This window comes from Anas acuta, chromosome 18, assembly GCF_963932015.1.
Source record: "Anas acuta chromosome 18, bAnaAcu1.1, whole genome shotgun sequence".
NCBI classification, from domain to species: domain Eukaryota; kingdom Metazoa; phylum Chordata; class Aves; order Anseriformes; family Anatidae; genus Anas; species Anas acuta.
Window position 1 is genome coordinate 13382350 of NC_088996.1, and position 14719 is coordinate 13397068.

The 14719-nt window shown below is 36.9% G+C and overlaps 1 protein-coding gene across 3 annotated transcripts in view; it reads right to left on the minus strand.

Moving 5' to 3' along the window:
• CSNK1D (casein kinase 1 delta) overlaps positions 1–14719 on the minus strand; it is a 72775-nt gene that overhangs the window by 12091 nt on the left and 45965 nt on the right. For 2 of the 3 annotated variants that reach the window (XM_068655171.1, XM_068655172.1), the window contains 2 exons: positions 5113–5323; positions 3201–3301 (listed from right to left, as the gene is read on the minus strand). In XM_068655171.1, coding sequence (XP_068511272.1) covers positions 3201–3301; positions 5113–5323 — 312 coding nt within the window. Of the gene's footprint in view, positions 1–3200; positions 3302–5112; positions 5324–10448; positions 10470–14719 lie in introns of those variants that run through there. The other variant, XM_068655178.1, reaches the window with a different exon arrangement.

Consider the following 14719-nt stretch of genomic DNA (forward strand, 5'->3'; position numbering starts at 1 on the left):
ATAGTTTTGCAAAAATCTTGCTCATCTACATGTTTACTCTTCTGTATATAAATAAAATAGAAGGGTAGTACACTGTAACCGTGCAGTGCACTGAAATGGTGCTGTCCCAAGCAGCTTTCAACTATGATCACCCTGAACACAGTGATTCAAAGAGTACACACTGAAATGGGTTATCCATACTGACAAAAACAAACAAAACCACCACATTGGCTTAGTATGTCACGCAACTCCCAAACATTCTCTTATTTCTTCAGATTCATGTATCTGAAAAAAGGAGGATAAAAGAACATAAACAGAAAGCATATAAGTCCACAAACACTGTGGGTAAGTGTTGTGGTTTAAACCTGGTAGGCAGCTCAGCAACACACAGTCTCTCACCCACTCCCCCTCAGTGGGACTGCAGAAAGAACCAGAAAGGTACAAACTTAAGAACTCATGGTTTAAGATATTTTACTTGTGCACACACGCAAATGAAAATAAGGAATTAGTTCACTGCTTCCCACTGGATGCAGATGTTCAACTGTTTCTAGGATCACAGGCTCATCACACATAACAGTTAAGAAGAAAAATGCCATCACTCTAAACATTCTCCCTTCCTCCTCCTCTTCCCCAGGTTGTATTACTGAGCATGACATCATAAGGTATGGTATAACCCTTTGGTCAGTTTGGGTCGGCTGTCCTGGCAGTGTCTCCTCCAAACTTCTTATGTGCCCCCAGCCTCCTCACTGGCAGGGCAGCAAGGGAAACAGAAAAGACCTTGACTCAGTGTAAGCACTGCTCAGCAACAACTACAACATCAGTCGGCTATCAACACTATTTTTCATCACCAAACTAAAAATATAGCACTATACAAGCCTCTACAAAGAAAACTAATTCAATCTCAGCTAAAACCAGGGCAGGCAGAAGGGTGGAGAAATAAACGCAGGGGGTAGAATCTGTAAAAACATGATGTAAGACATCACAGCGGAAGAAGGAAGGCATATCACATTGGTGTACAGAAAGTAATTTGTATCAAAGCTATCAACATAAGCAGCTGAAAATTATTACACTCTGCCCTCATATGAACACAATGAAATTAAAACACTGAGGCTTAACATAAAGAGAGGTAAAGGCAATGCCCACTTACAGTACTACCAACTGTCATGCTATGTACCACCTCCATTGTACCAAGAGGTGAAAGTGCAATGCGTGTCAATGAGAAGAATACTATTTCCTTAAAATTCATTTTTCATGAACTTTTCATAAAAACATTCAACAGCATTACACACAATGACAGCTTGTAAGATGTAGAGTTAGGACTGAAATTCAGAAATCTTTTCAGGTCTGTGTCCTACTACTTGTTTATACACATAAAGCAAGAGTAATTCACTATTTCATACTGAAGGCAGATCACTGTCTGCAAAATATTCTTATTCTCATATCCAGCCCTGAGAATTCAATTACAGTTTAGCACCATGAAGTAAAGGTTTAATCTCTGGCACAGAGAATGTTCAGTAACTATCTTAGTGTTTCCAAGGCAAAGCCACACTCACTTTTTTTTTTTTTTTTTTTTTTTTTAATTAAGGTTTCATCCCAACTTAAGGGAACTCAAAGAAAATAAGAATGCATCTGGGACAGTAGCTTGTAAAATATTTTCTGCAAAAGAAGAGAATAGTTGGTATAGAATTCAGTTTTCAACTAATTCTGGAAGTAGCAAAAAAGGAAGAAAGATCTGTCTATACTGGCGCACAACTTCCTAAATGTAATTTCACAGTAGGAACAAACAAAACTACTTTTATATTCAGCAAAATGATGCAGTATTTAAAAATATTAAACATCGTTGTGGATGGTAGGTTATGCGCATTTTTACACATGGTTCAAAAGGTTCTGAGATTTTAAACATTGTTATTGGTTCAGCTCCTAAACCTATTAGCTTTTAATGTAATTATCTCTCGTCATTCTTCATTACTTAGTTGTTATTTCCATTTTCTTGAACTTAGAAGGTTAGTGGTGAATCTTAGCAGTAAAATTAAATCATAAAACAGATATCGGTAGATTTTACAGATGACTTAAGAATTAGAAAAAAATATTTTGAAATTGTATTTTAACCTGTCTTACTTTAAAATTCTTTTGCTATACCATGAAATCTCTGGGAGGCAGTAAGGGGAGAACGTATAGTGACTTAGTCCTTACTTGGTATTCTGTGTTATTGTTTCAGCTCTCAATCCCATTATTATTTTTACTGAGAGATGCCTCTGCTGTACATTAATGCCGACATTGCTTCTACCCTTTAAAACAACATAATGAGAATTAACATTTGTAAACCCTAGAACTGAATAAAAACGCTTCCAGAGCCAATGAGCTTTTTCATCTTTTGTGGTGTGCGCTCTAACCGACGAAGGCGCTCGGTGGTTTCTCCCAGCCAGACCGAGCAGGTCCTTAACACGCCGGCGGCCCACGGGCTATGCAAAAGGCCCCCGAGGCCGCCTCGCTGCCCAGTCAGCACCGCCCCCTAGCGACGGACTGGAGGAAGCGAGCTCGGCAGGTACGAGGCCCTCCGAGGAAAGCCAGCAGGCGGCCAGCCCACCTCAGGGAGTACCCCGCAGCGCTTCTGTGGCAGTTCAGGTTGTCGAGCCTGTTCTGTGAAAATGCACGTCTTGCACATCAGTTTCTCTAAAGGAAAACGCATACATCTCATACAATATCCCCAGTTCCTTTTTCTGAAGAACAAAGGGTACAATGAGAAGAGGCTAAAAAAAAAAAAAAAAAAGTGAAGAAAAAGAATAAAGACAAGGCAGGAGCTCAAATTCATATTTTCATAAAACAAAAAGCAAATGCAAACCAAAGCTTCACAGTACCTGCTGGTTACAGTCCACTATTGACACAGTATCTACATTATCATTTTGATCCAACCCAAAGCATATTGAAAAATTTTAGATATTAAAAAAGGCTAACAAATTTAAAACAGAAAATTCAGGTGATACACAACAGCTTAAGAATTTGAAAGTGGGGGAGGAAAAAGATCAAAAAGAGCTTGAAAGATCAGAAATGACTTGTGCCAGGGAATAACTAGTCAAAACTTATTCCCTAGAAAGAAGGAGCGTAAGTTTGTCTGAAAAAAAGTCACTGCTAGCTCATTAGAGACTAAATAAGAGTATATAAAATAATATGCTAATTATTAATTACACATACATATTTAGGTAGTTTAAATCTCTTTGTACCTTTTCTGTGTTTGGGCTTATTATACAACCCAAGTTATTTGAGCTGACATTGATGTTGTTCAACGTGGTTCTAACTGAAACTTGGTCTGTGCAAAATGAACCTTTAAAAAAAAAGAAGAGGAGTATAATATGAATGTATACATATATAGTTTGGGCTTTCACAGCAATAGCTGCAGAACTTTTTCTCATTACTATACATTTATACTACTTCAGTAGATGCACTGTAAACAGAGTTGAGGAAATATAGAAAGTAGTACAGACTCACAATATGTAATTATCAGTAATCTACAAAATACAGAAGTGTCTATCGATGACATATTACAAAGTTCAGTTTGTTGGTAAGTAGCACACAGACAGAAGTTTTTATTTCTTCCAATACTGCATTATTTAATTGTTGGTAAACTGGCAATACTCAGTATAACAAGAATAGTTAAGACATAGCAGATTCTTTCTATCACAGTTGAAAAAAAATCACCAATAAATTTAAATCAATTCTGAAAAATGTTTCTTTTACTTACAGTAAAAATGGGAGTCTGAACATTTTGAATTACATGGACAAGGCAGGGGAAAGAACAGAGGACTTTCTGGAAACCAGAAATGCCCTTCTAAGTTACTCTCCCACTGTCTTAAAATGTTTGTATTTAACATTATAAACTCTTTTAGAGATCAAACATAATCTCTATATATTTTTAAACGGATACAAGGAGGATTATTTTATTTGAATAAAGAATTTCAGCCAAAGAAAAAATGGATAATTAATTTCTGAAAATGTGTATCAGCGGACAAAAATGACTGGTTCTCTTGGACACTGATAAATCCTAGCAGGCACAAATCTTCTGCATCTTTGACTGTATCTTCAAAAAACAATGGACTAACTTCAACCGCTTGTATGAAAAAACTATTCTTTATGAAAAAAAATTTTTTTTGCTTTAATTGGTTATTAATGTTTAATTATTAGCAAGCTTAATGTCTCACTATTAGCAAGGCTATCAAGAAGAATATATGCTTAAATTTAATAAAAATGCAGACTTCATTAGCTCATTATTTCACATTGTAAGTGAGAGTTTAATTCTGCAAACTGATATGACAAATCCCACCTTACTGCAAAATTAAAACAGAGAAGCTTAATGACAGCTTGGTACAACACAATGATTTTCACCAGTGTTACCTTAGTTTTCTGAAATACATAAAACAATTCATAGTGGATCTGGAATAGCTTAAAGCAATCAGAACTTAAATGTTTACATAAACAAGGCATAGAAAGATGCATAAAACAGCTATCTACCTACACTTACATAACTGGTAAAAGGTGCTAAAAAACAGAGCTAGCTACTCCACACAAGTCCTTGAAAAAGTTCTCATCTATTTATTTTTTAAAATGAAAACAAATCAGAGCTTGTTATTCCATTACTAAGTTATAGTTAATTCCTTCCCTATTCTCTCTAAAGTTCTAAGTCACAAGAATGTTTATGAAGAAAAATTCCAGTTTGTTTCCAAACAGGCCTGTACTAGTGCCAACAAAAATCAAACCAAAAATTTTCATAAATTTACTACGAAATGTCTAAATGTAGTAGACAGGCCTTCTGTAGTTCATGCATTTATTTATTTTCTGTTATCAGCTTTTTTCAAAAAAGATTAATGCAAAAAAGAAAAAAGATAGAAGTTTTTAATCAGTGATACACTAAAATGTTTCTAAGAGAGACTAAAAATCTGTTAGCCACCCACTGATTTGTGACAATATTTGGTAAAAGGGATGCATTTCAAAGTACTATGTATTTTTAATTTTGATACATTTTAAAAATTTTAGTTTCTTTAAGCGAAGAGTGTCACCTAAGGGAAGAAAAAAAAAAAAAGCATGCAGGACAGTTATACATCTGTGTAACAACACCCTCAGCCCTTTCCACCAAATTACCAGGATTGAGTGACAAGGTTTCTGTAGTTAGGCCAGTGATAGTTTGTTCTGTCAGAGGAAGAGAGGACTGTATCTGTTCATCAAGACTCTCCATTTCTTTCCTCATTTGTGCAACAGCAGCCCGAAGGCTGGCATTCTGCTCTTTCAGCTTCTGTATTTCCAAGATTGGAATATCTTTTCTAAGATAACTTTTATCATCATATTGAAGTGTCTGTAAAATAAAAGCACAACACAATAACAATCCTTCATTCATGAGCAACACAGATCATACCATACCACCACACACACAGAGATATTCATACTTTCAATCCAAGAACGGACTACGGGAAAAGAACCATAGAAAAAAGAAGATGTGGTCATTATGGGGTTTTTCCGTTGGGGGGGAAAGAAGTGCTAACAGAAATGCTGCAATGAGAACCTGACATGGGGGAGGAGGCACAGAAAGGGAAGAAGATGGCCACAGAGGTGGCTCTACCTTATCACTGTTCTTTGAAGTGTGCTGTCTCTCTTTAATGCATGGGTACACCATCTCTTGAAAGAACTTACTGGCCCAATACCAAACCCCTTTCTGATGTGTGAAATTCTCAGAAGTGTGATTAGAGATCATCTGTTCGCAAGAACATAAAGAGGCTGGACATACTTTGCTAAGCTGGAAAAAGGGAAGCGTATGGAAAGCTAGATCTGTGTGAATAAAGTGATGGCCCAATTGGGACAACAATGTGAAATATTCTAGATCATAACCTTTGAGAACTGTTTTCCTGTTACATCAAATATTGCTTGATCCAGAATCCAATTTCTGACAGTCAGCAACAGCGTATGTTTAGGAAGAATACATGTACAGAAAAAAAAATAAATTATTTTTTATAAATTGTATAGGAAAAAAAACAACAGGAACAACCAAAATAGACACATTGAAAAACATACTTCCTGATCATTCAAAATTCCAGCACAACCTTCAAGACAGTTCTGGTAGGACCAATGAAAGATTACATATTTGAGTCCTGACATTAATTACTTCTGCCATTTTTTAAAGCGTGGCTGCAAACATTTTTGAAGAAGTTACATTAGAGTGACAGCAGTGTATTATAATGGTGACTTCATTCAAACAGTGCAGAATTTAAATTCCACTTTGTAAAATCCTCCCTAGCTGGTGGAGACATTTGTCACCATCTATTTAAGAAATAGATACTTTTTGGTACAGGAGTATGATAAAACCCTAGAATTATAGAATATACACTATTATAGTCACTAAATTAATCTTAATTGCAAACCATCCAGATCAGATATTTTTTAAAAGAAAGAGAGTCTAATGTGTTCGTAATATTTGCATTGAATGCTGATAATTTATGTTACTGAGCCCCCAGAATGTTTCTTTGTATTCAACCCTAATATTTAATTATTGCAAAGCAGCAGTCCTGCCTCTCCAGAGGGAAAGGCAAATCAAGGTGCTGTGCATACTCTGGACACAGGCCAACAAATTACTTGAAATTCAACATTTATGCCTTGCATTGGTTTCTAATACTACTCCTTTTCAGTCTACTCCACCATTCCCCACTTTCCTCAGTCCCCTTACTCTTCTACAAGAGTCATCTAAAAGCTGGGATGCTAATGGACTTCCAATTAAATTTCCCTGTTGCAAGGACGCCGGCTGCCTCACAGCCCCTCTCCTGTGGCTCTTTCTGCCCTAAGAGTACAGGGTATCCAGAATACGAGAATAATCTCTGTTTGTTCTGCTTGTACAATCTCTCCAAGGTTGTTTAGGTGAGGATTAAGGAAAGGGAGACAGAAAAGACTTGAAGAGAAAGGCAGCAGTAGGTACCAGTACATCAAATGTGTATTCCGAATTCTGGGGACCAGAACTGCATCTCAATCTGCAACACACATATGAACCATTATCGTCTGAAACAGGAATACAACTGTTCCAGGTATTTGCTAGTGGAAAAGGGTCTAAACGGAAGACCACATTTTCATCCAGAGTTACTGTAAGTGATCTTTCCTTATCAATGCACTTGTATGGTATTAGCATGCTCTCGTTAGGCATGTGTGATCTAAGACATAGTCAAACTCAAGCAACTACAAGCAAAACTTTCCAGGCTGGTGTGTTTCACCTCTGTTACTAAATTAAGGCCCAAGAATGACTAGTGCTATATTTCTAGCACTTTCAGGGGGTCTCAGACCAATCTGAAGAAAAGAACCACACACTGATAATATTGTACTACACTGTATTTAAATATTAATCTTTCTTGTCTCAGTAGTCTGAAGAAGATGCTAGCCAAGACACTATTACTTCTTTAGGAAGAATCACTGATGCAGTTGTTAACCAGTTTTTAACTTTTAATCTTTTTATTTCCTGTTTGTTTATAATTCATTTTGTACAGAAAAAAAATAAAAAGAGATAAGGTCCTAGTTCAGAATACTACATTTTTTTATTGTTTGTTTTTTAAACAATGACCCTTCACATAAATCAGAGATAAAAATAGTTTTGCTGAGGTGGGTACTGCTTGTCCTACAGGCCAAAAATGTAACACAGAGAGAGAATACAAGAACATGAAGAAAAGCGTGAAAATGAAAACAAAGTTATACCAGTGACAGTAACAGATTACAGTGGGCAAGAATAGTGAAAGTCATTAATAAAATAATGTCCCCTTACCAATCTCTATTCTCTTTGTAGTTGAATGAACACTTTACAAATCAGTACAATTTCAGATGAAACTGGAAAAACAACTTGCTCCATAAGAAGTGTGTGCTGAAGTCTACCTTCATCTATTTTATTATAAAAAAATGTTTTCATTTATCTTCTTGAATATATTACTTACCATAGAAAATACTGGGCGTGCTTAACATTATTATTATTTTTTTTTTTCCAGCAAGATCAGATAACACACACTTACTAATCTACTGCTGAGTATCCGTAACTGCCCAGTAGGATGCACTGCAGCACAGTTATTACTTTCACTCTTTTAAAATAGACCATTTTCAATTCCTAATGCACAACCCTCCAGCATGGCTTCAAACCAGCATGTTTCCAATTTTGAATGGTGGTGTTTTTTTTTTTTTTTTTTGTTTTGTTTTGTTTTGTTTTTTTAACATATGCATTTAAGTAGGAATGAAAGGAAAACTTGTTTCTGAGACTAAAATAAAGGACATTATTTTAAACAGCTGGCAAATTAAGATTTTTACAGGCAAGGCTTCAAAATATAACTTCACAACTTCCAGATTGACCCCAAATTGCAACTAAGAGTCTCAGGTACATTCCAGAAAACAATTCTTCCCATTTGGATGTGCCACAGTGGTACTGTACACTGTCTTCTTTTGGACCAACTGTCTTTCTACATACAGACTGTTCCTTTTCCCAGTAGGTTACAGATCAGCCATAATGAAGCCCATGACACCTAACCATGTGTGTATTCCAGGCCACATGTCTATATTTTGAATTAAACAGGTGCCTTAGAGGAACTCTTTACAAGAAATTCAGTGGAAACAAGACCCATAAGATTTTCATCTCTGAACGTATTTATCTAAGCCAAGAGATGAAGTGTTGTCTAACCTGTTTCTCTCCTTCAGAGAAAATACCATAGTTCAACAATGATGCTTGTACTGTCTGTTCTTTCTCAACAGTCATAGCAGAAAGAAGAGTTTCCACTTCATGCAACCTGTAGCCTGTCTTCTGTAGATAAGCTTCAGCCTAGGAGAGAGGGAAAGAAGGGGAAGCAGAATACATTAGTATCTAAATTACAAAGAGAATAGAGATTTAAAAAAAAGGAAAATGAATTTTTCTTTAAATTACACGACAGGGACTCAAAGCATATACCTTTTGGCTCTGTAAAAAATGCCTCCACAGAAAAATAATTTGGCTTCATTATCTCATCTTCTTACTGCAAAATGGACAATGATTTTTCATTTCTCAGAAGTGTTCCTATGTTACACATATTAATATCTATTAATCGTTTTCAGAAAATGGGAAAATAAAACACCAGACTAAATGTCTGCATTATAAACTTCATGAACAGTAGAGGTGTTTCCTCTGTACCCATGGTTTTATTTGGCCACTGGTCATTGAGAATTAGTTAGTCCACTGCGTAACTCTCTCTAAGCAATAAACATGTTGATACTGTATTTTGTTTTTCAGGAACATTTATACTTCATAAAATAAAGGTGTCCCCCCTTTACACAGGGGGATAGGATAGGACAGGCAGAAACAGTATTTAAATAACAGAGGGTTGATTTAAATTAGATATTAGAAGGAAATTCTTCACTCAGAGGGTGGTGATGCACTGGAACAGGTTGCCCAGAAAAGCTGTGGGTGCCTCATCCCTAAAGGTGTTCAAGACCAGGTTGGATGAGGCCCTGGGCAACCTGATGTAATGGGTGGCATCCCTGCCTACTGCAGGGGAGTTGGAACCAGATGATCTTTAAGGTCCCTTCCAAACCAAGTCATTCTATGAATTTTGGCCTAGCACTGCTTCTTTTTCTTCTTAAATGTCAAGAGAAAAGCAGTCTCATTTCACAAGTTTACTTCCAATTATATTCTACATTTGTTTGGATGAGAGGCCAAAAACTAAACATCCTAGTTATAATGACTGACCACATTGCTATGTGAATAATTTAAAATACCATTTTAACATCCTGTTCATACAAAAATAAGGAAAGAAGGTTTTGTTGTTTTTTAAAATATAGACAGGTGGGAAAATTGCAATCTCCTCAAGGTTTCACAGTTGAAGGTCACATTCCACTGACAGTTAGTAAGACTTTTATTATGAAATTACATCAATATAAGAGGCAGAATGGGAAAAAAGCGCCTTGTAATCGGATGTATAACAAACAACGTATGTTACCCATATTCTAGTTTTTTTATTATATAAAAATATAATATATATAGTATATTACTGCTTCTAGTTTTGAGGCTGACCTTTTCTGCAGTTTCAAGGTTAACAAATTTAGCAGTGTGCTGCCTACATAAAAAAATCTTACACAATCTCAGATTACTGAACACATTCCCAACAGTTCGTTACAAGAGGCAGCTGCCAGACAAGTAAAGCAACAGCTACTAAACAAGTAGTGCATATATATTTATTTTTAACTTGTCATTATACCTCTCACAAATTTAAACAGAAAAGGCAAAACCAAAACAAAATACACACTTATACAACTATAGCAGTATTAAAACATAATATTATCATAATACATAAATGATTGATTGCTAGGTGGCATCACAGCAACACAACATTGTTTCTCTACATTCCTATACCTGTTTCTGACAAGCAAGCTCTCCTTTTACTTCTTGGATTTTTCTCTCCATGTGATGCTTCAGGCTTATATACTCCTCACACTGATGACCTATGTGACTGTCATCAGAACTACAAACAAAAATAAATTTATATTAAAGAGCATCTCTGGTGAGCTAATGAGGCATACATATAGAAAATCTTTTGAACAACAACACAACTAGAAATATAAGATGCAAGAATTTCCTAAAGAAACAGACAGATAGATTTCCCCCCTTTCCACTATTCATAATTAGCAATTGCTTTTAAAAAATTATCTTGCACCTAAGTGAATAAACCTCTTAAAGGAACATGACCCACTATGTGCATACTATTTGACATCCTTTTTAAAATGCAAGTTTTTACTGATTTTCCAAGATGTCCAGTGTCAATTAAAAAGGTCACACAATGCAAAGTATATCGTATGTTTCAGTAAATAATTTTAGTATGTTCCCCTAATAAATAAATAAATAAAATTTATAAATTTTAAAAAATATTTTAAAAAAATAATAAAAAAATAATATTGTTTCAACAGTTCTCAGCTACCAGATTGCATTAAGTATTGAACAGTACTCTTTAAAAATTAGATGTCCTCTTCTCACACAGGCTCTTTACACCCTCAGATAACCTCCCCTTTAACCCATCATAGAGAATATTCACTGGTGAAGCTCCCTGAGAATGAGTTCAAGTGGATCATTTTTCCACGCTTCAAGTTACTCTCCACTCTCCCTGCCTTCTCCCATCCCCTTTTCTTTGAACAGTTTTGTGACCAGCATATGTTGCCATGTTACCAAAGTCAAATGATAATACTTATTCAATCCTATTCCTATTTGTTTGGTGATACTTCAGAACACCTTATAAAGTACATTAGCCATTGCATCAGCCTTGGACCTTCTTGAATTGGTCATCCAGTGTGACTCTCAAGCACAATTGTGAATAAGGCTATATTCTGGCAAGCAGCGCCACCTTGTAAATATAACGTGATCTTTTTTTTGTTAGAAGCTATTTGGCCTCACATTATGTTAAAGATACATGCTTGTACCCTCTTTATTTATTGTTTAATAGGGATTCATCAGAAAGTTAGATACAAAATAGTTTGGACTAATTATAAGCTTTTTTAAAAGTTTATTACATATGTTGTACAATATATAAATCTTTATATATTGTAAGTAAGCAAGCAAAGGAAAAAGAAAAAAAAAAGTCATATATTTCTGTCTTTCTAGTTTCTAGACTCTAATCATAATGACTTCTCCAGACATCTACTGGTAGGATATTTTAGACTATGGCTACAATGAAAACACAGAAGTTCCTGTCATACAGAAAAGGTCAGCACCATACCATGCAGGACAGGCAGAGGAGGCTGTGTTAGGACAAGTTCTGTTTAAGTCTGCTGCTCCCAACAGTTATATCACTGTGCATGGTAGAACATTTCTAACTTCACTTGCAAACATTTGAAGCCTTATCCATACATACATTCACAATATAATTTATCTTTTAAAGTCTTGTTCAGTATCAATCACTTCCTTCCCTTTCTGGAATATGAGATGTTTCACTGCCCAAAAAGAAAGCTGTATCTTTGGTTCTGATTAAAGGTCTAACCTAACAGTACACCTATTGCTATCCCAGCTCCTTAGCAACACATCTACAGACCTGTCAGTATCTGATCTAGCTGGTGTCCAGCAAGTTTTTTTCTCGTCTTAATTTGGTCAAGTATTTTGCTTACTGCTATGAGCATAAGAACAAGAAGTTACTCAAGAAATCAAACATCACATATGAACTATATGATTGTTACAAATTAAATTCTGGTATCATAATAATGAATTACAAAACCAATCCCCAAGGAAAAAGTGTTCCCTTCTGACAAATCCTTTTCTGCTCTCCGCAATGTCTCCCCTATAATCATGCCAGCTCCCCAACACATACCCCTTATGTAGGGACATGCTGTCCTAGGGAAAGCACACTTTCCATAGGGAAAGCATGCTAATTTTCACTTAATGCTACACTGTCTCTAACCCATTGCTATAAATTGGATAAGTCACTGGTAGAACTCAAGGTATAGGAGGGGTAAAAATAGCCAGGGTCACTTCTGTTAGCCTTCACTCTGTTCATGCTCTAGGCATCCCTCTGTCAGAATAGGCAACCTTATCTCCATAGTCAGAGTGCTCTCTACTGTATGAACAATGTTACTGCATTAACCCAATGCAAGTTTTGTCTTAGAGGAACTAAATTTCCCTTTTCCTGCATACCATTCTAAGGATATCACATAGAATCTTTTAGGTTGGAAGAGACCCTTAAGATCATCAAGCCCAACCAACAACCTCACACTACCAGGTCCACAACTAAACCATGTCCCTAAGCACCACACCCGTATGTCTCAAGTACCTCCATGGATTGGAACTCCTTTTCCATGGGCAGCCCACTCCATTGCCTAACTGTCCTTCCCTTGACGAAATTCTTCCTGATTTCCAGTTTAAACCTCCTCTGGCACAACTTGAGGCCATTTCCTTGCATCCTATCACTGGCAACCTGAGAAAAGAGACTGACACCCTCCTTTCAGTTACAGAGGGTGATGAAGTCTCCCCTCAGCCTCCTTTTCTGCAGACTAAACCCCAGTTCCCTCAGCTGCTCCTCATATGTCTTGTTTCTAAGTCCCTTCACCAGCTTTGTTGCTCTTCTCTGGACGCATTCTACCAACTCAGTATCTTTCTTGTAGTGACGGGCCCAGAACTGAACCCTGTACTTTAGATGCAGTCTCACCAGTGCTGAATAGGAGGGAACAGTCACTTCCCTGGTCCTGCTAGCCACACTATTTCTGATGCAAACCAGGATGCCATTGACCTTCTTGGCCACCTGGGCACACTGCTGGCTCATTTTCAGCTGGCTGTTGACAAGTACCACCAGGTCCTTTTCTGCCAGGGAGCTTTTCTGCCACTCTTCCCTGAACCTATTTCATTGCCTTGGGTTGTTATGCCAAGTACAGCACCTGGCACTTAGCCTTGTTGAATACCATGCAACTGGATGTAGCCGATCAATCTAGCCTGTCCAGATCCCTCTGCAGAGCCTTTCTACCCTCAAGCAGATCAACACTTCTGTACAACTTGGTGTTGTCTGCAAGCTCACTGAGGATGCACTTGATCCTTTCATCAAGGACCACAGAATCATCATAGAACAGCTTGGGTTGGAAGGGACCTTAAAGATCATCTAACTCCAAAACCCCTGCCACAGGCAGGAATGCCACCCACTAGATCAGGTTGGCCTAGGCCCCATCCAACCTAGCCTTGAAAGCCTCCAGGGATGGATCATCATTGATAAATTAAGATCACTGATAAAAATATTAAACAAAATTGCCCACAGTACTGACCCCTGGGCAACACCTCTCGCGACCAGCCATCACGTTGATTAATCTCCATGCACAATGACTATTTCAACCTGGCCATCCACAGTTTTTTACCCAGTCAACAGTACATCCAGCCAAGCCATGAGCAACCATTTTCTTCAGGGGAATGCATGGGAAACGGTATCAAATGCTTTGCTGAAGTTCAAGAAAAGAACATCCACAGCCTTTCCCTCATCCACCAAGCACAGTGTTGTATCCTAGAAGGAGTTCAGGTTAGTCAAGCAGGATCTGCCTTTCATCCACCTATGTTGACTGGGTTTAATCACAAGGTTGTCCTGCATGTGCCATGTGATGGCACTCAAGATGATGTGCATCTCACCTGCAAAATTGTTCCAGCTCTAACTGATGCTCTTCAAGGTTTTGTTGATAGTATTTGTCTTTTTCTTCTTTCATTGACAAGCATTTCCTTCAGTGTATCCAGCTGTATTCTAAGATCACTAATCTCTGCCTGCTTAGCATTTTCAGAAGTTTTCAGATGAGTGAATGTGACATCATAGAGTTCTAACCCTTCATCTCTCTCTTCTAAAGTTCTTAGGTTATAGACAAAATCTTTTAGTTAAAATTTTCATGCATGTCTTGCAGTTGCTTTATGACATCTTGCAGCATTTTCTTTTGACAAGGGAACTGGAAGTCATGTAGCTCTCTTTTACTAATTACTAAATGCCACTACATTTTGGGGCGTGAAAATATAATTTTTGCCTTTATACAGATGGAAAACAGAGGCATGAAATAATTAAGTCACTCAAAGGAATGCTTTCTATCAAGAACCTAAGAACAGTCTAGCGCCAAAAGAAGAGCTGTTAACTGCATGCATTTCTCTTTTCTTGAAGACATTTATGACAAGTCAAATCAAATTACTTGATTTATAGGATTAGATCTTTCCATTCACTAACAATATTAACTGCTGTGTCCCATTAGTCTTTTCTTGCCGCTATTATCTTAATAT